This window comes from Nymphaea colorata, unplaced genomic scaffold, assembly GCF_008831285.2.
Source record: "Nymphaea colorata isolate Beijing-Zhang1983 unplaced genomic scaffold, ASM883128v2 scaffold0728, whole genome shotgun sequence".
In the NCBI taxonomy this organism is placed as follows: domain Eukaryota; kingdom Viridiplantae; phylum Streptophyta; class Magnoliopsida; order Nymphaeales; family Nymphaeaceae; genus Nymphaea; species Nymphaea colorata.
The window spans coordinates 5453-32297 of NW_022205234.1; the positions used below are offsets into that span (position 1 = coordinate 5453).

A 26845-nucleotide genomic window follows, 5' to 3' on the forward strand; every position below is an offset into this window, starting at 1 on the left:
AGTAGACTACCATAGCTCTCAATAAGTAGAATAAGAAGCAGGAGCCAAATGAAAGAACAGTGACGATTCTAACTCAGGTCGATAAGATCGGAACACTCTTGTCTGGCCTAGTTGAATCAAAGACTTAACGAAAAGGAGTTGAAATAAAGTCCAAGAGATAGCTTTAGCTTGAAAAGTAGCTTCAATAAAGATAAAATCGTCTGAGTTCTTAGAAGAGTCATCGAAATACTGCCGATAACTATTGGAGAAAACTGCCTAAAGCAAGGATGAGCTGTATAAATAGCTTGAAGCTTTGAAAAAGAATAGAAAGAAAGCAGGCGAAGCACCATATAGCATGATCTTAAGGATTTACGATAGCATCACTTTCCAGAAACGGTAACTAAACGAAGTCAACCTTTACCTGAAGGCAAGCAGTCAGCTTTATCTCAGAAAGAATATAAATGCCGAGAACTTAGGAATATAACTAAAGAAGATAGATTAAAAATATGCAGCCAACGAAACACTTATCGCAATCAAGCCAAGCATTGACATCCTAATCAATAACGTACAGTAAAGAGAAAAATTGGCAAAGCAGTCATCATCACTTGAGCTTGAACTTAAAAAGCTAAGGACAGAGAACCAGAGATTGTAAAAGACCATTTAGGAAAAGAGCAAGATTGTTGAAGCACCTGTTTAAGTTGAAAAGGTGGAAAAAGTGGATAAAAGAAAGGAGTTAGAGGAAAAAAGAGCAAAAGATGCAGAGAGGCTAAAGCTGGAGAAGGAAGAAAAGTAGATCGAAAGAAGTTTGGATAACATTTACAACAATTTATCTTAAAAGAAGTGGAAAATGGCTAAAAATGCAATCAATGTGTTTACTAAGCGATACGAAGAATCAACATCAACCACAGCCACTAAATCAATCCCGAGTTTAACTACTATTTTAAACATAATGCAAGATGTCTAAAATGCAGAAAATCGTGCCTCAGAAACCGAAAAAAGAGAGAAGACAACTATAGGAAACTTATAAAAATAAAAGGAATTGCTCAATTAAAAGCTAAAATCTTCAGAGTAATATGAAAACACAATTAAAATTGATATAAAATTTCAATCAAGAAACCTTTAATACAAAGAAATATTTTGACGATTTGAGAAAAGATAGGAAAAAGATTGTCCAGTAAAGATACCAGCTAATAAACAAGCTGTAAGATCCAATAGTAGTCTTCCGCCAAGGTAAGCAGCCCGAAGTTTCATAAAAGGTAAGCTTAAGTTTATCCTCCTCGTCAGTTGATACTGAAATTGAGAAGATAAAAAGATAGAGATAAGAAGCAAGTGCTGCTCTACAGAAGGAGAGATAGAAAATAGTGCAGCTGTAATCTAAGCTAAAATAATCAGCTAAAAATACTTAGGTAAACAAAGACGCATAGTAGCTTCTAAACTTGACCAAGCGGATTGAGAAAGGAGGAGAGTGGTGGAAATTCCTTCCCAAAAACCTTAAAAACTCCACCTTCAAGCACATCTACAGCATCCTGTAGAGGTACAGATAGAATTAGCTTATCTACAGAGCCATCAAATGTCCATGATCAACGAGGAGTGTTCAAGGAAGAGGAAGACATTTTAAACAACGCTTTCGAGTCATCAATCAACCTTATTCAATCCAGCTATGGCTGGCTGAGTGAAGAATTCTGGGAAAAGAACCTGTCTAATTTCAAAGGCAATAAAACTTGTGATAAACTAATTGCCTGTCTCAAGCTATTGACTGATAAGGCAAGGACAAAGCTGGAAGAATAACGCCAAACCAATGATAGCAACATTGCATTTTACAAATAGTAAATACAACAACTGTCGAACGCAATCAACGATCTAGAAAAGCCAAAGGACACCCACACATAGAAAAGTTCATCGAAGGTGTAGGAATCTTCTTCTGCTAAAAAGTCATCTTAATTGAAGAGCTCAAGGAGAAGCTCAAGGTCCAAGGACAAGGATAGAGAAGGACAGGTAAAGGAAGCCATTCAAGAGTACGTGCAGCAGGAGAGGAAAATGCTGAGCAAGATTGAGGAACTTGAGGGGGATAAGCAAAACTTGGAGATGAAGGCAGCAGCCATCGAGAACTAGCTGGTCCAGGCCTAGAGAAGACTGTAGGACCAGAGAATCGACTTCGAAAATGCAAGATTTGCTTCAGAAAAGATAAGACTACAGCAGCATTAGAGGATAACTTAGTTGGAAGGATAGCTGAGATTAGTGAAGGAAGGAGGATAGAGCTTCAAAACAGACTATAGGCCTAAATAAGCTCATTTGGTGAGTTGGAAAGAGACTCACATCTAAACTGCAATATTTCCAGCAGAAAGAGGCTCAACATCAGTAATCCCTCAAATCACAGCCATCAAATAGTGAGGTGGAGAGCAGACTCACCTCATAGCTCAACTATTACCGATAAATGTATGGAGAACTATCTAAGGAATTGCAAATTTCCAAGGAAAAATAACAGAGGATACTGAGAGATTTCGAGTCTTTGCAAAAAAATGCTTAAATTTTAGAGAAAAAGTATCATGCTGACGTTGCCATCCATCATCCTGCAGCTGAGCAATAACAGATACATGTATTATAGTCGCATGAAGCCAGCTCTCCCCTCAAAATGAAGCCTTATAAGATAGATCTGAACACTGAGAAGATATTTGATCTCTACCTCGATGCAGAAAGAGTGCCTTCAAGCAGAAAAAAGAAGGAAGTTGTTGAAGAAAAACACTAAACTGTTGTTGCTGAAAAACACTAAGCTGTTGTTGTCGAAAAGCATAAGCTGTTGTTGATCCTCATATCGAGTAAATTGCACATCTAAGGCTATAGATAGACAGACTCCAGAGTGAACTAAGAGCGGTTGAAGTCTCATGCCGCAATAAATCGAAAGAGCAGTCATAGCTGCATTACAAACCAGTAATTCGACTTCAATTAATTCTTGAAACGCTTCTAGGCTGAAAAATTCGAATTCTTCATGAAGAAATCTTGCCCAACGAGTGGAAGAAGAGTTGGCTCTTAGAAGCTTCCCAATGCATCCAACACTAATTCATGCATAACGAGTGGATCTTAAATGAATTCCCCAGACTTTATGATAAAGACACAAGAGACAGTGCCCAAATGCAAGCATTGATATTGATCTGGTCGTTAATAACAGGATTGAAGCAGAAGAGAGAGCATCTATCAGGAAAGAGAGCTGAGTGGGAAATAGAAACAAACGCAAGGATAGAACAGAGCCTTTATTAGTTCCAGCAAAGTACGATTCCGCTTATAATTGGATAGTGCCAAAAAGAATGGAGGCAGCCAAGGAAAAGTAATGGGAGTTGAAGATTCTGTAGAGAGACTATACTGGAAGCGTCTTCTAGAGCAAGAAAAGCTGAAGTCAGAGCAAAGAGTCTTGAGTCTTCTCCTGAGCCAAAGAAGGAGATAGTGCCTAACATTAAATAGTAGTCGAGAGCCAACTGAGTTATAGCTACTTTAGATAATGAGAAGATAGAGCAGCAAGTTCATCTTAGAGACGCTATTGGCTGAAAGTTTAGCCATATGGTAGGAAAGGAAAGCCAACCAATGGGTGATTTAGAGAACTAGATTGAATCTTACTGGGAAAACGTGATAATCCCTTAAAAGATCAAGTAGTGGTAAGCTGCAAAGGAGAAGGAAATCATAAAGCTGAGAAGCGTATGGTTGTAGTAGAACAACAGGCAGTGGGAAATTAGATTGAATGAAATCATCATTCCTCAAAAGCTGAAGGAGTATCAATAGGAAGCAGCCAGATAAGTCCAGCAGACTAAGATCACTACTACTTAAGTGCCAGCTTAGAGCTAATTTGAGATAATATAGAGATGGAAGAGCGCCAACTTGCCAGCCATCATCTAAGGGTAAAGAAGATTCGCAATTGAGCAGTTCATCCAGATCGATCTTCCCCTCATCCTCCAGGAGGAAAAATAGCATGGCATAAGTTGCAGGAAGTGCCAGACGTCAACCAAATCCTAATCGAGTAGCACCAGAAGTGGGAATAGGAGAAGGCCAGGGAAATAGCATTCATCTCATCCACTTTCGACGTAAAATTGAATGAAATTCTCCAATTGGAGCATGCGAATGGGAAAGACTCAAGATCATCGAGTTTTAGCAGTTACTTGCACAGTAGCAGGCAAGGCTGAATGCTAGTCCACCAAACATTGAAGAAATCCTGCAAAATGAGCACCAGCACTGGGAGCTCATAAAGCTGGAATAAATCAGGAGAATCGAGCTTGAGTTTGAAACCAGACTCAACGAGATAGAGCGTAAGCTGAATAGCCAAATAATCGACTACCAGGAGAAGTTCCTAAGGGAGCAGAGCCGCATCAGTGAGGCAGAAACAGCTGCAGTAGCAGATGGAGGAACAACTAACTCCCTCTCATCCTAGTCAAATAGAGAGAAGCCTCAATCATTTAGTTCAAGACCAAAGAACTTCCCAAAATCATAGAGCAGAAATACCGTGATTGGGAAAGCGTGGACTTGATTCAGCTCATACACTCAGAGAAAAATAGCTACATCATTGAGAACATCGTTAGCCAGCGAAGCAGAGAGTGGGAAAAGGAAAAGCAACAGATAGCTAGCACATTGAAGGAAGAATAGCAGAGATTAGGGAATTTTATGAAAAGTAATTGAAAAACCAGAGAGAAGTGCATGAAGCTGAGAAGAGAACACTTGTAAGCAATAAAGTTGATGTGGTTCCGCATGAAGATTTGGTTCAGTTGGAAAGACGGAAGGATATGGAAACCTAGATAAAGATGAAGGAAGTTGACAACTACTGGTAGACATTCATTCTGCCAGAAAGGGAAGAGCAATGGAGAAGAGAGCAAATAGTCGCATTTGACGAACTCCTCAAGAACAAAGTGGCATAGGTGGAGGCCACTTACCAGCAGGAGTACATACCCACAATCATCAACGAAGAATGGAAGAAATGGGAAGCCTAGTTCAGGTAAACTCTCATAAAGAAGTAAGAAGAGTGGGTGAACAGCTTACCCACTCTCCTCAAGAGCGCCAAGTATAGCCACTACTTGCAGCCAATATTGGACACACAAGCCTCCCACTATGAACTGCAAATAAAGAAACTGCAAGCTGAGTTGTCCAGCTTTTCCATTAAAATATAGCAGCTTACTAACCAAACAGTCTAATACTAAGCGAGACTAAGAGCACATACGACCAAATACGAGCTAACCGAATCCAAGCTCAACTCGCTCTTGGCCAACCAAGACATAACAGTAAAGCGCACTGTTGAGGAGAGCCAGAGACTCAATGAAGAACTGACTCGAAGCAAGTGGGCAGAGAAAGAAGTGGAGGAGCTTCGCAAGATCATCGACCTGCAAAAGGCAGAAGTAGCTAAACTCACTGCAACTATTCGCGAAGGCGAAAGGCTTAAGCTGTAGAACATTAACTTGCAGGAAGCCAACAGCAATCTACAGAAGGCTAAGTGGCAGTAGATCAATTAAATTCGCTCCACTTATGAGTCCAGGATACTTTAGATGTCTACTTAGCGCAACAACCTTCAGTCAAAGGTCTCCCAGCTTGAAATGGGAAAAAGATAGGGATCAGATAAAGAGGCTATTCTTTCCTTGGAAAGGCAAATCGCCATCCTCTCCTCTACCATCAAGACCAAAGACGCAGAAATCACCTTCCTCAAGAAGACCATTGAAACCGTCAACGCAGAGCTCAGAGAAAATAGATAGAAGTTCAACTAATAACTGGAGAAAAGAGGCAGTTCCGAAAGGCTTTTGGCATAGATGAGAAGCGCTCGCTTGGAATTAGACTATGAAATCAAATATTTGAAAGACAGAGAAGAAAGTCTCACGAAGAAACTGGAGCTTAAAGACCAATAGCTGATTACCCTAAGGAAGAAAATTGAGCTTGACAGCGACTCCATTGAAAAGAAGCTCAAGAGCTCCTTATAATATGCGACATCTTACCAGTCCAAGTTTAGCGAAATATAGTCCCTCCTCACCATAAAGACAAAGGAATCCCAGACGCTGATTGTTGATCTTGATAGAGTTCGATACGAAAACCAAGGCCTCACTGCCAACGTTCAAAACCTATCTGCTGATGTGTAGAAGCTGAGACGCCAAGTGAGGTAGCTATAGGCAGAAAAATCACGTGCCCTTCTGGAGAAAGAACGCAACAGTGAAGAGATTAACCGTCTGAAGCAGACCATAATCCACCACGAAGAGTAGTTGCGGCGATACAACGATACAGTCAACAGATTAACCACCACTATCTCTAACGAAAAGATCAGATTTGAAAGCGAAATCAAGAGATACAAGGAGGAAATACTGCATCTGTAAGTTGAAGTAAAGGATGCTGAAAGGATCAAGCGAATTGAAATCGAAAGAGCCTCCAAACTGTAAAGGGAACTTGCTGAGGGAGGACGTGAAGCAGAGCTTGGCGAAATATAAGTTCTCAAGAAGATCAATCGTGACGTATCAGACCTCACTGCCACTAACAGACAGCTGGAGATGAAGTGCCTCCTCCTCGAAAACAGGTAAAAGATAACATCTGCATCATCTGAGACCATCAACACGTTCCTACTCATCCAAAAGCACACAGACCACCTGCTTGACTTCCTCCTTAAAGAGTCAATAGTGCCCAATCTGTAGCTTTACCACAAGTTCTTAGCTGAATCTAGGACCGCCCTGGCTGCAGGCCGAGCACAGGAGTACTTCTAATTGTGGTAGAAACTGTTGTGCGAGCTATTCCAGCTAACGATTGCTTGCAGGTCTTAGGAAATTCGCACCCAAGCTGAGGAGCTGCTGCGACTCAGGGACGAAATGACCGACGTGCTGGAGCGGCAGATCGAAGCCAGCGAAGGAGAGCAGAACCAGTTGGTGGAGGACTACAAGCAGGTCCTAAACGACATAAAGTCTTTAGTGCGTGAATACATGCGGTCAGGCGATGAAGAATATCTTCGCCTCCTCTGCAGTAGCCTCGGCATCACCCTCTGATCAACACATAATAATCCATATTCATAACTGCCATACATATCATACTTTCCATGCATATTACGCTCATATCTAATCGGCAAGAATATTATTATAATGAGCGATAGATAAACAGGCCCTCTGACGTGGCTCAAGACTTGGGTCACCAAAAAGTTCCCACCCAAACGCAAGAAGGAAATTGAAGATTGGGACTTCGTGATGGTCTTCGAGGAGAGATACAGGGAAGAAATGGATAGGTATTTCGATCGGTATGTGAATGGCTACCAGGAGCAGGGCAACAAGTATCAGATTTTGAACAACGAGAAGGAAGACCAAATCCTCGTCCTCCTCAGCATATCTGATATCAACATGCAGAGACAGGCGGACTAGCTAAAGATCTTGAAGAAAAAGAACAAGAAATCATTCAAGTTTACGCTCAAGGAACTCAACAAACAGATCTACCTTGCAGAGGAGGAAAATAACGTGGCTTTGGGGAACTATCTCAAGTGGATTCGAGCTAGATAGCTCCCGTAAAACAGGGAAATAAAAGAGCAGGAAAGATACTCGGCTTTCAATATCCAAAAAATTGACAAGTTTATCAAAGAAGAAGACGGCTCTCTCTTCACTCCTGAGGAGGAGCTGAGAGCCAAATACAACTACTTATTGAACTTCCAGATAAAGAGAGAAGGAGTGAGCCTGCACCAGGCAGCAGTTATATACCCCTTCACTGACATCATGAAGCACGCTGGCTTCATCTAGCTTGTCCCTATCCACAAGTCGTCAAAGTACGGTCCGATAATTCCCGGCAGCGTCCGCAGCTATGTGGGTGCAAACTCCCAATCCTACTTTGACTTCGTCTCTTTCCTGCAGTCCTGGCTTGTGTTTCCAGCTCTGGTAGGTTTGGCCACCGTTATCTTCAACAACGTTGGAGACTATACGGCGGACAATAGTCCAGCTGACTTCGTATATGGACTGGTGGTGATGGTGTGGAGCATTGTCTTCATCACCAAGTGGGAAAAAAAGGAAAAGTGGACCGAGGCATGCGAGCAGGCTGGCTACAACGAGGAATGGTCGGTCCACCAGAACATCGTCGATAAGAAGGGATTTAAATCACGCTAGTCTATCATATCGGGAGAAAGAGAACTCTATGTGCCACTGCTTCAAAAATGCTGGCGGTATTTTGTATCTCTGAGCATCTGCATCACTATCCTGGTGGCTACTCTAATGTTCATGGTCTTATCTCTAAATGCGAGAGGATTTGTTGACTAAAACCACAAGTTGCTATACTTTTAAGACATTTCTAAGTGGGCGGACTAAGGAGGTATCTTCGATTCTAAGACCTACTACGGCCAAATTCCCAACATCGTGCACATCCTGGTCACCAACATCTTCGACGAGATGATCTACAGGCCACTGGTGAAGAAGTTCACCAAATACGAGCAGCACTTGGTCTACAAGAGCTACGAAAACAATATCATCATCAAGTTCTTCGTCTATGAATTCATCATCACCTTCGCTGATCTCTTCTACATTGCCTTTGTAAGGCTGGACATCGTGGGCCTTAGGGAGCAGTTACTTTCTCTTTTCTTCATCGATATTGTGCGCAGGTTGGTTGCTTAATTTGGAGTTCCGAAGATAAAGGCTAAAGTTCGCAAGTACTTTGTCAAGTCCAATAACGAGAATAATGAGCATCAGATCATTGAAAAGCAGGCCATTCTCGAAGTCAACAAGGAGGAGTATGAACCATTCGACGACTATCTGTAAATAGTCACCAATTTCGGATATCTGGTGATGATTAGTTCGGTAATAATGAAGATATTTAGTGTTTCCCATTAGCACCTGCTCTCATCCTCTTCGCTCACACAATATAGGCTCTTCAGGATAAGTATAAAATTGTGCATATTTTCAAGCGAAAACTCCCCACAAAGTACGTGGGGATGGGCTACTGGAACAACATTATCGTCTTCTTATGTTATGCCAGCATCATCACAGTAAATTTGAGTCCATATAGAATATTCTCCTCTTCGCCTTCAGCTCTCACCAAATTGTAAACTTCTTCCCCAAACTGTACGAGTCGAGTAAGGACCTGCTGCTCGGTAATACTGAACTCAGTGATATCCTGGGGAACGTGACTGAATCAGTAATGAATGTAGTGACTAATGCAACAAGCTCCATACTTTAGGCAGGAATACCAGGGATGGGCATGGGCAGTATGTTCGATGCGTAGATGAGCGAATCTCCCTTTGAAACTGAGTGCTACATGCCGCCCATAGTGCAATCCTTCCTGCCACCCACTGAGGAGCATGAGGTCTAGTTTGTCAGCATAATCTTCGTTATCGAGCACGTCTTCCTCATCATCTTCCTCTTCCTTCGCAACATCCTCAGCAAGCAGCGTTCCCAAGCCGACGTGCTCAAAGAGAGGAGGACTCTAAAAAGGAGCATAAAGAAATATTTGAATAAGGTGGTGCTCAGCGATATGATCAGAGACACCTTCGTAGGAACAGTCTTCGAAAGGATCTCCCGACAATCATAGGAGATGGAGAATGCAAATAAATCAAACGCTTTCATTGACTCCTTCTTCAAGCTCGCCGAAGGCACTACTACCGAAGCCTCCGTTGAGGTCTAAAGTCAAGAGAAGAACAAGACTGAATGATTGATGAGCATAGACTGTATTAGATGAATAAGATATAAAAAATCAGATTACAGTATTCATTTCCTCTGTTCTTTGAGAATTGCTTCTCCTCGTCAGTACCCTTGAATCGTACTTCCAGATGTTTGAGTTTTGACTGAAACAGTTAAAAGCAGCTAAAGCTATGGAGCAGAATGGCACGATGAAGACCAGAGCTGGTTGGGCATGCTAGAAGTAAGCCAACGCCAGATAGGTGGCAACTAAGCTGAGTCCATATGCCAGCAGGACCGAATAGAAGAGTGGAAAAGTGAACTATTCCAGCTTCTTTGGCTTTCTATTGCTCAAAATGCAGCAGTCAATATCGTATTTTATGCAAAGGGAAAGTAACAATCCTGGTAGGACGATATCTCCAAGCCCTAGCATACTAAACTTCATCACATTATCCTGCATGTAGGGAAATTTGAGCTTAAGTGGCAAATCTATGCTTTTAGCCACTGTCACCATCACATCAGTCTCATAGACCCAGTACAGATCGTAGAAGAAGAGCAGCCACAGGACAGGAAGGGCGATTTTGAAGGATCGTATGTTTGCCTATTTGATGGCTAGCAGGCTGAAAGCTATCCCATACATATTGTCAATTAACCAGTGCTTTGTCATAACTTCCAGCAGAGCTGGGAGGAAGCAGACCACTGGGAAGATGATGTTGATGGTGATGAACCTAATTACTTCAGCCAACTGGGTAGAGATGCTGGAGGAGTCTAAGATATTAGAAATCCAATTAGATATATGGGGGTGGCATGTCTTGATGCAGTAGAGGGTGGAGAGGACCATGAAGATGGCATTAAGGGCAAGCTACATGGTCACCTGCTCCACCTTCGTCACGAAGATGTAGAGGAGCAGCAGCATGACAGTGGCAGTGAGGGGATAAACTCCAATCTCCCAGCATCTCTTCATAAAACCGCCCTCCTCTCCATTCCTCAGCTTCTTTTAGCAGTTTTGGATCTCCTGGTAAGTGGCAGACTGGATTGATGCGGAGAGGATGCACCCCACGTATACTAAGAGAATGGCGGAAAGGATCAGCTGGACGATGACTGGCAGAGGATGGAAGAAGTTGATGAGATTGATTGCGACGATGGCTGCCAGTGGAATTTTGATATCTTTTACTAATATTCTTTTCATTTATGTAAACCCTTATATTTAATGGGTATATAAAAATCAGTCATCGTCGTTGTCATCGTTGTTAGAGTTGGATGAGGCTGACTCGCTGGCCATATTGATATCTTTTTCTGAGTTGGCTTCATCGGGCATGGTAATCCTCTTCAATTTCTCAGTCTCCGCGTAGATCATGCCAAAACGACTTCCAGCCAACACTCCTCCTAGCATCAAAATCAGCAGGATAATGCAGCAAAGGCACAGCTTGACTATTTGCCCCATGAAGTTCACGCAGAAGACGTTGTAAGAGAATTTCAACTTGTCAGAAATGGTCTTGCAGTTAGAGGAAACGGTGAGACCGTTCAAGGGATTGGTGATGAGGTTGTTGAGAGTAGAGACTGCACTGTAAAATTGAGTTACTCTTGTGTTGAAAGTTCCCAGCAGGGTGTTGAAATTGTTGTTGCTGCTCAGCAGAGCTGTCAGCTTGTCTTTGATGGCCTGGAAGAGGTTTAGTCTGCTGTCTCGAAAAGCGATCAGAGTGGCTCCGTAGTAGAGGGTTTTGTTGTAGGCGGTGGGGAAGCCCTGACGCATGCTGACGTAGCGCATGGTGAAGTCGCTGAAGGACCAGCTGCTGGTGGCTGTGGAGATCAGCTTCTCATTGAAAGACATGCAGGTGACCTGGGAGGTGGAGAGGGTGGTGCCTGCTGAGCTGCCAGCGGTGTAGATGAGCTGATTGGGATCTGTGCAGTTGACTTTGTCGAATACCCACACGTCTTTGCTGCCTGTAGGCACTCCTCCTCCGCTGTAGGTGTAGAGGTTCAGTTGTGAAATGGCGAAGTTGGGATTGTCGCTGCTGGTTATGGCTGGGTTGTAATCGACGAATATGCCGAGGCGATAGTTCTCCATGGCGCTGATCCACCCGGTTATCTTGGAAGTAGAAATGCCCAAGTTTATGTAGTTGTTGCTGACTGCATTGGTATAGTCGAAGTAGGTGAGGATGCCAGTGAAGAGGGACTCTACGGTGGCCATTTCCTTGGCGATTGCGAACTTGGAGAGGGAATTTCCGTCTCCAAACACACAGGTGTCTATGCGCATGAAGGCGTTTTGAGTATAAGCTTTGCCGAGACGCGCAAAGGCGGTCTGGTCGCGGAGCATCACCTTGAAGAAACTGCAGTAACCATAAGCGACGCTGCCCACACCCAAAAAGTAAAAAGTCAGCAGAATTACTGCAATATATGCTATTCCGTAGATAGTCCATCCGATATGCACCATAGACCTACAAGTGTAAAGATTAAATAGATGTGCTGCAACAACTCCGAGAAGGGCAAGCAGGCTTCCGGTGAGCACAAAAGCCATAGTTCCTTCCAACGCGGAGAGGAGGTTGGCGAAGCTCTTCACAAAGTACTTTTGGTTGATGGACTCGTACTCGCTGATCACCACATTCAGCTGCCGGATATACATCATAAGCATGTTCTGGCTGGTCTGCGAATTGCTCAGGATGGTGCTCAGCGACGCAGAAATCAGCGCCGCCGACTGCGTGATCGCGTAAGCCGTGTCCGAAAGCTTCCTAGAGGCAGCAGTACCTTTTTGGTGGTGCGCAGGCCAATGTCGATATCGTTGACCATGGTGCCGCTGGTGCCGTTGGGACCCATTCCGTACTTGATGAACATGGAGTCGATCATGGGGGTGCCCTGACCGGCGTTGGCGGCGGTGGCGGTGGAGTCGGGATTGGGGGTGACCAGCTGCGAGCTCTTGAAGGATTTGTAGATGTTGAGGTTGGCTGTCTGCATCGCCTGCATAGAGTCGACCAGCCAGCTGTCACCCGGAAAGTAGATCTGGATCTGTGTGACTGCGGCTGAGAGCAAGTTGGTTATGTTACCCACCGTGTCCCTGAGACTGACGAATCCGCCCCACTTGCCGTCCCCGTTGAGGACCGTATCGAGGCTAAGGTAGATGCTGCAGCTGGACAGCGCCGCGTCCTTCTTGAGGTCCGGAATGTAACTCATCGAGATCATGCAGACGATGAAAATGCCCGCCGAAAACAGCACAGTGAGGATGGTGAAGACCCTCGTTTCCCGCTTGCTGTAGGGGTCGGTATCGAGATCTCTGCGTATGGACTCACAGGGGGGACAACTGCGTTCGAAGAGGCAGCAGGCGACAATGGCAAGGTAGAAGAAGAAGTAGACCACTCCAAAGATGATGTAGGGTACCATCATCTACTGGGTGTAGGCATCTAGGTCCTTGGTATTGCCTCCGATGACGATACCGGTGACTCTGGCAGTGTGGTAGGGGGATTGGTATGAGGAGTAGAGGAAGGGACCGAAGGTGTCTGCGGCGGTGCTGGTGGTGATGTTGGCGGAGGTGGCATTGAACTGGGAGGGACAGTTCTGGGTGGTTATCTCGGTGTAGTCCTGCAGCGACACCCTGCACAGGATCAGCAGAAGCAGAATCTTATAACTCATATTATTTTATTATCCTCCGATAGAACAACACACCATCCCAAATATATTAACAGTTTTAACACATCTTTTATCAAAGACATTCATCAGTTTCCCCTAGATCTAACCATAAGCTTTATTTATTAATTCCCATTACCACAACTAAATTTCTTTGTTTCACAAATGGCCTCCATTGATTCTTTCTGTTCCTTTTCTATTCTCGAATCCGCCTGCATTTGAATGGCTGAGTCAGTTGACATAATATTTAATGTCGTAGTACTTCCGCAAGTTCATAAAGAAGTAACACTACCCTCTGCCTTAGTAGTTTCCATTCGACTTAGTACGGAGATAAAGTTCAAGACCTACTTCACCAACTGCATCCAGGAGGCTCTGCTGGGTCGCGACTACCAGCAAACGGAGGAGGACGATTGGAACGTCTACTGGTGCGAGAAGGAGTTCATCCCGAGACGTTGGACAAGATACGTCTCTTCCCCGAGAAGAGGATCAACCACTTCCGAAACTACTACGAGATTTGCCGGAAGGACCTCCTCTCCAAGAATGTCAAGCGATACAAGAAGACCCTCGAACGCGAGGGCAAGGCCGAAGAAGCGGCAGGCTACGATTACCTGCCCCTCACGTACAACTTGCCCAGCGAGTACCCCATCTTTCTGGAGGAGTTCAAGCGCAACAAGGAGCAGAAGGTGGTGTGGATCATGAAACCGGTAGGCGTTGAGTAAGGCAGATTGGCCGAAGCCAGGGCAAGGGCATCTTCCTCTTCCGCGCCATCAACGAGATCTCGGACTGGGCGGACCCCGCCAACCAACCCGAGGCCTATATCGTGCAGCGATATATTCACAATCCCCTCCTCATCGGCCACAAAAATTCGATATGCGCATCTACGTCCTCGCCACCTCCCACGCCCCCTCACCCTCTACCTCTATCGATCCGGCTTCGGAAGGTTCACGCACTATCGATATGACGCCAATGACATTTACAACAACGGTACATGTGTCTTTAGCAAGAAATGCATCTCACCAATGTGGCTATCCAGAAGCACAGTTAGAATTATGATGAATAGCGTGGTGGCAAGTATTTGCTAGATAAGCTGCGTTTGTATCTCCTTTCGCGGTATGGGGAGGAGGCAACTGAAAAATGTTTTTTCGATATCCAGGAGCTGATAATTAAGACCCTCATCGCCACCTGCAAAGTCATTTCCAACGATAAGCGTTGCTTTGAACTTTACGGCTTCGATATCATGCTCGATGCCACCCTCAAGCCCTGGCTGATCGAGATAAACGGCAGTCCCTCCATGACTGCAAACACTCCTGTTGATAGGGCACTCAAGAATGGCCTGCTTGACGATACTCTCTCGATCGTCAATATTGAAAAATTGTAAAGTATTTATGATTCAGACTAACTGGAGAGGAGGAGCAGGTAGGCGGATTTGATCTAATTTATAAGAATAACAAGAGAGTAAGAAGCGGAGTGCGAAACATGAGCTTCCTTGGGTGCCTCAACAACAGACAGCAACACATGCGCAAGATGGCGAAGGCAGTAGCTTTGAGATTGGCCTAAAAAGCCAAAGAGGACCGTTTAAAGGAAGCACAGATGCAGGAAAAGACGAAGGACAACAAAAACGTGCGCAACAGGAGCACCAACGTGCCATCGAGTAACACCATAAAGCCACCCAACAGCAACACTGCGGCTATGAACAGGAGCGGAAACAACATGGTGGGACAGCTGGGACAGATCGGGCAGGCAGGACAGGTGAAACTTCCCAAAGTGACGACCGGAGTGGTCAGCAGCAGCGTCAGCAACACCTCCATGAAGGCCATTTCCACCACCAGCAAAGAGTAAAACCGCAAATGATTGCCTCTTTTTGTAATAAGCATCTCCGCTATAAAGTCACACAAACGCTGATCATTAATCTTACTTCCCCCAGAAGGTCAAAAATAATAGAGACGCTTCTAGTTAAGGAGATAGCAGCTATACTTGCTTGAGCGTGTGGGTTTTTGGCTGCTGCTTTAATTTTATTTGCTTGAAACATAAAATTATTATGGCATAAGAAAATCTAACCTTCTACACGCTTAATGCCACCTGCACCACCTTCCCCCTTAAACAAAAAGTCTATGTCTTTTCACAACAAGGCTCCTCCTTTCATAAAACTGCCAGGAATCCAGAACGCTCAAGCCGCAGATCGAGAGCCAAGGATGACCTTGAACCACCTGCCAATATGCACAACTTCTGGAAGCCCTCACTCCCCTCAAAGAAGCTATTCGAGGATCCTCGCTTTTTCCTCTCACTCGAGCGCAAGAAGTTCAGGATCATCAACGGGATCAAGAACATGTCAATACTCAACGAGCGTGAGCCAGCCGAAAACGTCCTTCGTGGGAAGAAGCTAAAAGAGGGCAGCTTGAGTCTGCGTAAGGTAAGCAGCAGTATGTAACCTGCGGAGATGGAGGTGGAAGGAGGAAGGAGAGGGTGGGAGCCGAGTAACCGCACCCCCTACCTCAATTTCAACATGCAGTATCTGATCAAAAGACGCAAGTCTATGACGCCCTCCCTCTACCACCCCCTCAACAACTCCCATTCCCACCAGCTCCACTGATATTTCAATCTAATATTATCCATCATTGGCATCTCATCACTTGCGTATGATCCGCAGCATCTTCACCACGATCAGCACCTTCATGTAGATAGTCACCATGTTCTCCACGAAACAACCGGAACTCTCCATCGCCAGACCCACTGCTATCACTAGAAGCCCCGAAAATAAACGTTCAGCCGTCCAAAAAGCTGTGGAGGGGATTCGGTTGGAGGGAAGCGATGTGTAGATCCACATGGTCAGCAGTCCGATCTCTGAGAGGCCGTGGAAGTGTCCCCCGCTATGCCAGATGTCCTCCTTGAGGAAGTAGAGCTTGATGAGGACCACGTTGATGTTCTCCTCATTGAGGAAGAAAAGCATAGAGAGCAGGAAGAACCCCCAGATGTTAAAGATGCCCAACGCCGACCCCACCAGACAGAGCCCAGATATCACAAGAAGCACGGTGTTGCTCCACTTCTTCTTTAGTGATATCTTGCCGCAAATGAAGACCAGTCCGCGAGTGATGTATTCCATAAGCAATCCGAAAGAAACTATGTACAGAGCATAGAAAAACTTACTCTCCACCTCTTATTTCCCTATCAGCAGTATTAAGTTGATAAGGAACTGCTCGATTAGCCGTTCTGACAGTCTCTGCTTCCGATATTCGCTGCAGAGCAAGGTGAAGACGATGAGATTGCGGAATAGCGACCAGTGCAAGAAGAATTGCCATGAAAACTATTACAGAATGTTGTCCTCCATGAAGCACTATCTTTCTCCTACGCTTGCTAGGAATCTCCTCTGGGTGTTCCCCTGTGAGAAGTGGATTGGGAAGAGCAGAAGCAGCCGTGGACAGACACTCACGATCCAATACTTGGAAAAGATGACTTGGGAAGCTGAAAAAAGCGCCTCCCGCTATAGAGGCAAGGGGTTAATTGGAGTCACTATTTTCTGTTTTGAGACGTGAATGTCTGCTTGTCCTGGATTGACTACGTATGCGCTGTGGGTGAGCGTTTCCAGCAGGAATATAGACCCCTCTGTGAGGTTGTCAAAGGGATATATTCTTTTTCCGCTTTAGGTGAACATCTGGAAGTGCTGGGGCGAGTATACTGTCACTGCTTATGACTCAGCCAGCTCGATTGGTCCTAGTTTCGTGCATAAATCTCTCACCACAACTGGCTCACCATCTTAATACCCAAAAAAATACCTTCCTCAAGAGTTATAGAAGTACAATCCTAAAGCTGGCCTTCCTCTGCTACTTAATAAGCATAACTTTATCCGTATCGGAAAAAATGGCTTATTTACTACACATCCATGCTGCTGGCAAGATCTTTTGAGAGGAAGTGACCGATGCGCCTGACAAAAGGTGGAAAGCTAAGCGAGTTCGGAGGCAAATAGTAATGGACGTTTGCCATTTCTCTGGAAGAAACAAGGACAGTATTATTGAAGACAAAGGGGCCTTCTCCAAAGGAAAACTGAAACTTACTTAAGTGTTCATCCTCTTTGTATGTGTTTATGACCACAATTTTGAGTTTATTGAAGATCTTGACGCGTTCTGGGTCTGTAAATATCTCTCTTTTGAGACGAGCCAGCATGCGGTAGGGTGGGTCATGCATGACACGCATGAAGGGGTGTGTGAGGTCAACCAGCACTAGGGACCGAATCTTTTCGACGATGTTGGTGAAGAGGAGGTTGATAGAGCGGCGGGTGAAGTAGGTAAGGGTGAGTAATGCTCCTTCCTCATGAGTGAAGATGCTTACCTCGTACTCACCCTCGATGGTCAAGTACTTAATAATCTCTCCAATCTCAAAGGCGTATTTATTAATATTCTATTAGCTGCTGAGGACGAGGGGACGCACCCTTTTCAATATGAAGACTTCGGGGACGCTGCACTGGTCTACTCCATTTCCATCTCGCGTAGCAACTTCATGTAGATGGTGACGAAGTCGAAAGCGGAGGCGCAGATGACCAGGAGCGCTCTTTCCGGCATTTTGGGTTTGCAGTGGGCGGGCTTGTTCCTGGAGAACCGCAGGAGGGAAATAGTAAAATGATGAAATCTTATTGACGATCAATTTACCTATCGTTGAGGTGCATGATCTTATCCATGTAAATAACGCGTTATCCTCCTTAGAATTTGCTACGCTGCAGGTAGTCGATTTATTGCAGCCGGGAGTCTGCGTGCACCGACATCAGCAGGTAGAATAGCAAAGTCGAGTAGATCGTTATGACAACGAGTAAAAATATGAGGAATTGCTTCACCTTCCTCATTATTAAATCATATAATCCATCCCACACATCATTTTAACACGCAGTATATACCTTAACAATACCAGCATCATATAACATACCAGAGTATAGAATTTGCATCGGTTATATATGGTGGGTATGGTTGTAAAAGAAAGATGTATAGATGATATGTATGAAGATTAAATTGAATGTAATCATTCATGATCATTAGAAGATGGATTGACATCTTCTTCTTGTTGGCTCCCATAGATAGGCTCCGGAGCACAGGCATTGGTATGAGTTGTAGGTCTTAATGAGTGCGCTGTACTGCTTTGTGATCACTGAGGTGTCCTTTGCTGCTTGGAACTTCCCAGCTGTTTGAGCAACAGGGCCAGTGATGATGTCTGCGTATGGAATAATGGTGCAGTTCAGGCAGTTGGTGATGTTGGCAGCAACACAAGCGTTTTTAGGAGTTAGCAAGCACAGGTTGGTATATGGGTCAAAGTAGTATCCTGTTTTACAGGGGCAACTAAGTTCGGTTCCACTTTTCTTTGATAGGCCGTTAGCTAGATCTGTGCATTTGATGCACTTCAATCTGAGATTGTCCCAGAAGAAAGGATTTGCACACTTGCAGTTATATGCATCGACTGGAGGATTGACGATGTTAGGATCAGTGGTATTGCTACAGACATAGCAACTGCCGTCGGGTGTGATGATTGATGAAGAATCTGCACATACACACATCTTCTTCAAGGAATCCCAAGTCAACTTTCCCAAACAGGTGCATTGAGTACTATCCTTGGAGCTTACTCCTGAAGCACCGATAAGCGCGTTACAGTTGATACAAGTTTGAGCAGCTGTGGTGACGGGGCCGAGAACAGTGGATGAATTACATCCGCAGGTAAGGGAAGTGGCAAGCCATGTAAAAGTGTTCTTGCAGACACAGGAAACTCCTTGCACTCCAACTCCGGTAGAATATGTGATGTTGGCGCAACTTGTGCAGCCTTTTCCATTGGCAAATGTATTGGATTTGCATACACAAGTTTGAGTGGTGTTATCCCAGACCAAGTTAAGGGTGGCATTGCAGCTGCAAGTGATAGTATTGGTCCTCAGCAGGCCATTGATTGTAGTAGATGAACAGTCGACACAGGTCTGTTTACGAATGATGGAGTTGTTGGCGCTGCAGATACAAGAAAGAGTCTTTACATCGAAAGTGTAATTAGCAATACAAACGCAATTGCTGTCATTAGAAACAATTGTTTTGGCATACCTGGTGCAGGACATGCAAGTATTGTTAGTGAAGATAGTGTTTGCACCGCAAATGCACTTGCGCAGTGAATCAGACCAGATAAAGGAAGGATCTCTACAACTACATTGGTTTAAGCCAGCAGCTACACCTTTTCCGGAGAAATTGAAAGTAGTCACGTTACAATTAAAGCAAGTCCTATTGAGTACGATGAACTGTGGCCCTGGACAAGCGCAGGTGCTGTTGATCCAGATGAAGGAAGTGATGCAGGCGCACTGAGTGCCGTTGCTGGTGACAAGGCCAGTCATGTAAGTAGAGTTACAGCTGGTGCACACACCTGCCGCGTATGATGAATTATCAAGGGGCAGCCGCAGTCCATGATAGAAGCCTTGAAGATCTTACCGGCAGAGCACTTGCATGCGCTGCTGTTAAGGCATTTCACGCAGGATTTGTTTTGATAGACGTATGTGTTGTTGGGGCAGTCGCACTTTTTGGTAGTCATATTGTAGACGAAAGGTGACAAACACACACATCCAGTTGATTTGGCCACCACTTTTCCTGTGCTCAATGGAAGCCCTGTGCATCCGTAGCAGGTTTTATTTATGATGAAGGATTGAGGATCAGGACAAATGCAAGCTTTAATACTGGCTACAAACGTGTATGAAGGATTGCACTGGCACACAGTCGTCGAGTTCGCCAGGCCAGTTCCATTGGCGATGCCAGTGCAGTCAAAGCAAGTTAGGTTAAGGACGATGAACTTTGGACCTGGGCAAGCACATGTATTATTGATCCAAACGAAAGAGTTCAAGCAAACACACTGGGTGCCATTTTTGGAGACGGCGCCAGTCATATAAGTGGAGTTACAACTGGTGCACACGCCTTTGGCGTAGGACGAATTGTCGAAGGGACAGCCACAGCCCATGGTTGAAGCCTTGAAGATCTGGCCGGCAGAACAGTTGCAAGTGCTGCTGTTGATACACTTCACACAAGATTTGTTCTAGTAAACAAAGGTATTGTTGGGGCATTCGCATTTTTTTGTAGTGATATTGTAAACGAAGGGCGACAGACATTCGCAGGCCTTCGAAGTGTTTGCCACTTTTCCTGTGCTCAGTGGGAGACCTGTGCATCCGAAGCAGGTGTTATTAACTATGTATGACTGAGGATCAGGACAAACGCATGTATTATTAGTTACATTGAATGTGAAAGAAGGTTTGCACTGGCAAGCTGTAGTACTATTGGCTAAGCCAGTTCCATTCGTAACTCCGGTACACTTGAAGCATAAGTTTTTTACATCTATAATATACTCAGGACCAGGACAAACGCATCTAAAAAGGGTATCAGACCATATGAAGCTGGGCATGCATGCGCATGTTCCTGCTTTACTTCCGGTTGAATTGAGTGCATAGCTGATCGTGATGCAGGCAGTACAATTAATTTTGCCTATTTAAATATAGCCAACATCGCAGTAGCAGGCCTTTGAGGTCTAGTTGTAAAGGTAGGTTGGTCGGCAAACAGATACTGGTGTGTTATCTGTTGAAAAGACTCTGACAGTTGCACCAGCATCTAATACATTGTAGCCAAAGCCTAATTGTTTTGCTTTGATAGCAGATAGTAGTCTATTGGTATGCTTGTTGAGCTAGTTACTATCTTTAGCTGCATCACTTGGTGGAGTGACAAAAAAGGCATTATTTGGGTCTGTACTGTTGGTATTGACGCTTACGGGTTTGTTGATTGAGCTAGGATAGACCACGATTGAGCAGATGACTGAGCCAGGATTAATACCTACCAGCTTGATTTGGGATGGATCGATATTAAGGAAGGCCATGATGTTGGTGATGACGCTGGTTTGGCCATTATTTGTATAGAAAGTTGACATATCGGTCTGGAAGCGTACGGTGAGCTGGACATAACTGGAGAGAGTAAGGCGCACTTGGCAGTTGTTGATACCGTTGACCACGAAATGGATCACATTTTTCTCGAACTAGTAGAAGTTAGCTCCGCATATGTTGGTGACTGTCCTCAAGTCCTTATAAGTGCCATTGATTTGCTGGTAGCCAGGCACTATCAAGTTGGTCTTAGTGGTGTTTGTCACTCTTACGATGACTACGTTGGGGACTGGGAAATAAATACGGATAATCACCCAATCTTTGGGGTTTCCTGTAGGAAGCTGCCTCTTTTGGATTTGGTAGACAGCATCAGAAGGTGGCTGAGATGAGTAAGTCATGTTATAGTATTGACCCAATTTAAGAACTGACCAGAAACGAGCCAAACGAGTATTAGCAGGATCACCAGGAGCGATCCAGTTCCACTCCTTCCATCCATTTGTGGTTGAGTTCCATTGACCGCCATCGTAGTTGAGATAGACAGGCCAAACCATACGCTTATTGTAGTCAGCTGCAATAGACTGATATTCCAGCAAGGCAAGTTCTTCGAATTTGCACCAGTAGCCATTCCAAGCGTTCACTCTTTGGCAAGCTGTCTCGTTTCCACCGATTGGCTGGTTATTAGCAAGCAGCTGAGTTGGTTGAAGAGTGTTATTGTTGAGTGGCTGTGTAAAGTAACCATCGTGATCGTGGATGAAGTAGTTAATCGAACCTGTGCAAGGCAGTTCTCCACAGCCACCAGCCCATCCACTCCAAGAGGGATTAGCAGGGAGAAATAAACCAAAGCATTAAGATCACAATTGACACAAGTGGTAGTGTAAAGGTTGTGGACAGCAGTGGCATCAGATGCTCCATCGTGCTTTCTGAAGACGTTCATGTTTGTACAGTAAGGCACAGCTGCGTTAGAACCGTAGATATAGTTTTAGAAGGTCACATTAGTGAGGAAAGCCTTAGCATCAAATGCCTCTTGGGTGCAGATAACATCAAAGTCACTGATGTTTTTGTTGAAGGGCATATACTCACCTGATATGGTGGCTGTGAACATACGGATGGCATAGCCATTGTTGCAGTAGCTGAGCTTCTTGGAGGAGTAGCAAGAGGGGCAGTTGGGTCTGGAAAAGCCCATAAAGTAAGAATTGCTCAGTTTCATTGTGTTGTCATCGATTTCGTGGGCGTATCTTAGGGTGAAGCCTCGCTGGTTGTCTGCGAAGAACATGTTTGTATACTGCACCTCATTATGCACGCCTGGAGGATTGGCAATCAAACCGATGTAGCTGGCATATCCTGAAAATCCAGCTGCTGCAATGCATTTGCTGCCGGGAAAAACGTTAATCACAAAAGCAGCGAAGCAGGAACCTGCAGTGTTGCCAGCAAAGGGATAAGCTGTAAGCTTTGCGCATGGAGTGAAGGGGAAGACAAAGCCGTTATCTTGTGAGCCTTGAATTAAGTTGCTGGTGACTGTAACGTTGTCAGTGTCCGAGTTGACGGCGCCGAATTGCGAGTAAGCAGCATTGTTTGGAGCAAGTCCAGTTCCTGCATTTTGTTGAACAACAAGTTTATCGTACTTCAAGCCGAGAAGAGCGTTGTTGATGAAGGCATAATGTCTAACCTTAATAACGTAGACAGTGTATCTGATAGCGCTATGCAGGACGTTATTGAAGAATGTCACATTTGCGGAGTTTTCGATGTAGGTGCAATATCCATTACAGTTTCTGATTGTGGAGTTTGCAATAACTGTCGCCTTGGTCGTGCTCACCAAAGAGCCTAATTTTTCAATTCTTAATCCGGCGTTGCTGGAGCCATACTGACCGCATCCGTCGAGCTCGACACCGTTAAAGAAGGCATATCCGTTGACTGGGATGGGTGGCTTTTTGGGGTCTGAGAATTGCATGAGGTAGGAGTAGATTTAAACTCGGCATCCCCAATTATTGGCATCGCTTCCTCTAGTAATCTTGATGTTTCTAGTGAGGAGACCAACAGCCGCACGCATATCAATAGTTCCGTTCTTGCCGTTAGTCAGTGGACTAACATCTCCATAGTGTTCGTAGGCAAGAGTGCCGTTGAGGGTGATGGTTTTGCCAATGATTGAGTTGATTTTGAAGACTTAGTCTTCAGTTTGCCCAGAGTATGTTGCTCCAATTACGATTTCATCACCTACTTTCCAGTCAGTCAAGCTATCGACAGTGATTGTGCTTGTGTTAGCAGGGGCAATAGAAGTAAGGCGCGTCCAAGTAACGCTGGGAGGGTTTCCATAGAATTCAAGGCCACCAGTAACAGCAAGCATCTTATTTCCACTGGCGTTGGGATCAAGGACAAGGAAGTTATCGTCTTTGTTTCCGTTCAGGATGATTTTAGCTTGGTTGGTGTAAGGCTGTGTGGAAGTACCTATGAAAATACCCCCTTGCTGCACCCAAATGTAGTTGGCCTACAGTGTAAGGTCTTTCATGTCGAAGTAGAGAAGACCGTTAACAAGCAAGTAGTTGAGGGCAGGAGGACTTACATCCATGATGATATTCCAAGCATAAGGAATGGTGACGTTCTGACCAGCTTTGGGAAGAGTGGCATTCGGCCATTGAGTTACATTCGACCACTTTCTTGTGAACGTCTCACGATCGCCAAGAGGATCAGCTTGAGGGCAGAAATTAGCACATCTCACGCCAGTGATGTCTACCCATTATCTAATGGTCTTGTTTTTACCACTGACACAAACGTAGAGATGCCTTGCAGTAGAATTATGGAAATAATCTCCATTCTGGCAGGTGGCGGGATCGATAACTGAAGTGGAGGGGGCAATGAGTGGACTTTGCAATTTTTTAGAGTAATATTTACCGACGTTATAGAACTCACGCTGGTCTGTATAGTTAAACTTGATGACTATGGCCTAATTGTTCAGCCAGTACTGGCTGGGGCCAAGAGAAAGATGGAGGAAATCAATACCCAGCTGGAAGTGTGTATGATAAGAGTAGCCGACTGCATAGGGATAAGCCCAAGAGTAAGGAACATCATGACTCTTTTTGATGACTATCATCGGCTGGATTTCGTAGGTAATAGGAATATCGGAGTCATTGAGGTTGTTGAGGCGGAAAGTACGGGCAGTTTGACCGACAAAGTCATTGAAAGGGGCGGCATTTGTGTAGAGAATTGAGCGGATGGTGATAGAAGGACCGCAGTATGAGGAGTTGTCCCATTTCGCAACTACATTGTAACATTTTCCAGGAATGTTAAGATGGTCGAAATAAGGAGTGACTGTGCCGTAGTTTCCGTTGGCCAGGTTGAGAGCAGCTGTGATTGGTCTGGTGAGCGTTCCATCCTCATCGATGAAGATTTCTCTTCTCCAATTGTTCCAGTAAATGTAATTACCCTGAATGTTAGAGAACTTGATATTGTTAAAGAAGGAAGTCTTACCTCCTGTTACTTGGAAGAGCAAGCTCTCGCACTTGCTGCATGATTTAAGTGGGGTCATCCTGGCTCCAAAGTTGGCAAAAGTGATGTCATCAGCTCTAAAACCGTCAGTACGAGGAGTGATTATACCTCTTACGTTGTTCAAGACATTCATATCGGTAGGAGCATTACCAGTAGAATAACCCACAATCACTGATTGTTTTGCAGTGACGTTCTGAAGTGAAACATTTGCGACGTAAAACTCCATGCCTGAAGCTCCAGAGTCGATGATCAAGAAGTTGGAAAGAGTCACAAAGCCAAGCACCTCGCCTAAAACACCATTTTCTTGATTTTTCCACAGCAAGTAGTTGTCGAATACTGATTAAAAGGCGGGATTGAAGTCCCAAGGATTGACAAGAGTCTCATCTGCCAAGGGCAAGCAGGGGTATGTCCTAGCAGCGTAGTTAAAGATTCTGAGACCGAACCGTCTGTTGGAGTGGGCGACATTGTTGCTGGAAAGACCGAGCCTCATGCCTGTGGGGCAAATGTTTGGAGTGGCGCTGGGCCCATCAGGATTAGGCTTGATTTCATACCAAAAGCCATAGAAATCTCCTCCTGCGGCGTGGTTGTTGATGACAGTGTTGAGGGGATTGGTGATCCAGTAGCTGGCGGGAGATGTGTCACTCTGGAGCATGGTGAGGGAGGCGATGGTGCTGATCATCAGGTTGTCCTGGATGATATTGTAAGTTTCAATTCCATCCTCGACGAAGATGTTGTGGCCTTATACCAAGTAGCCCACGTTCTTCTCAACCAGCAGGTAGTGAGTACCGTGGATGGTTAAGACTCTTGCCTTGGAATGGTGGACAGCAATACCACGCACGAAGCTGTTGGGAACTTCTCCTGCCATGTGGAAATGCGAGCAATACCTAGCAATTATTTTAGGTTGACCACACTTACGAATTTCAGTGTAAGAAAGAGTGGCATCCAATCCGTTTGCAACTTTTCCCATGAAGATGAGGTGAGATCCGTGGTTGTAGATGTCAGTCATGTTGTCACCTTGAATCACTATGTTTCTTGTGAGGAGGCCAACCTCAGCATTCATCACGAAGTCCCTTCCTCCGTATTTCTCAGTTCCTGCGAAATGCCTGTATACAAAGGGCTTGTCAACTGTCAATTTCTTCTTGTCTGCTGACACTGCCACGATCACTCTCTATTCGGACTCATAGTGGTTGTAGCCTGTAGCAGCGATGGCAATGCTTTCACCTACCTTCCAATCGACGACATCGAGGAGGTTAAGCTGGGTTTCTCCAGGATTAACAGTAGTGGTGATTTGACTCCAGGTGGGATTGCGGACTGTACCGTGCATGTTGAAGATGCAGTTCATGCATCCAAGCACTTTGTTTCCGAAGTAAGGTAATTGCTTATCGTAATATCCTCCGTGGAGAGTGATGGTGAGTTTGCGTTGGTAGGGAGCTGATGGGAGGCCTGCTCTGAACTCTCCGCCAATCAGAATGAAGTAGTTGGCATCAACAGTCATATCGATTTCGTCTGAGAAGATAATCTTTCCGCCCTCAACGATGATAGCATTGACGAAGGGGGTGCTCTGGTCGACCAGGAGAGTCATGCCAGGAGGGACGTAGACTGTGTCTCCCTCTCTGGGCGGCACTTATCCTCCCAGGTGGCGGATGAGCTCCACCGGTCCATGTAGAGGTAGGGGTCGCAGTCGAGGATGGCGATGTAGCCACCAGATGTGACCACAAAGCTGTTTCCAGCTGAAGGAGGAGTGACCCTCTTGCCTGTAGTGCAGACGATCTTGGTGGCAGTAACAGATGTAACGATGCAGGTAATGCCGTCAATCACCACTGTAAGGGATGCTGAATTGAAGTTAGAACCAGTTATGGTAAGCAGTGTGCCTCCAGTACTGGGCCCAAAGGCTGGAGAGATGCTGGTGATTACGGAAGTGGCGGCATCGGAGTAGGTGATAACGTTAGGGTAGGTTTGAGTGGTTCCAAAGAAGTTAACACTTACTGGGCATGGCAAGGTAGCGCTGTAGCTGGTGGTCGAGTATACAATTCCTGAAATCTCCAGTTCTGCAAGCTGGCAGTTGGAGGCTCCGTTGGTCTGTCTGAATCTAACATACTGGAAAATGTTGGTTCCGGTAGAATCCAGCCATACGTTCCAGCCAGTGCGTACCAGTTGCGGATCGATTGCAAAGATAGTGGTCCAAGTGACGTTATCGTTAGATCCTTAGAAGACAGCTCCTGTGAATAATGTGTCCATGCGAATCCAGGCAGCGTTGGGCATGTATCTGACTTTAGTGATGAATCCCCGCGCTCCTGCTCCGAAGTCGAGACGAGGAAGCAGGTGC

At 45.1% G+C, this 26845-nt stretch overlaps 1 protein-coding gene across 1 annotated transcript; it reads right to left on the reverse strand.

Moving 5' to 3' along the window:
* Nucleotides 1-18195: 18195 nt before the first annotated feature.
* On the reverse strand, nucleotides 18196-19521 carry LOC116245538 (uncharacterized). The gene has a single exon (XM_031617026.1). It carries the CDS (start codon nucleotides 19519-19521, stop codon nucleotides 18196-18198), a length of 1326 nt encoding a protein of 441 aa, XP_031472886.1.
* Between the last annotated feature and the right edge of the window lie 7324 nt (nucleotides 19522-26845).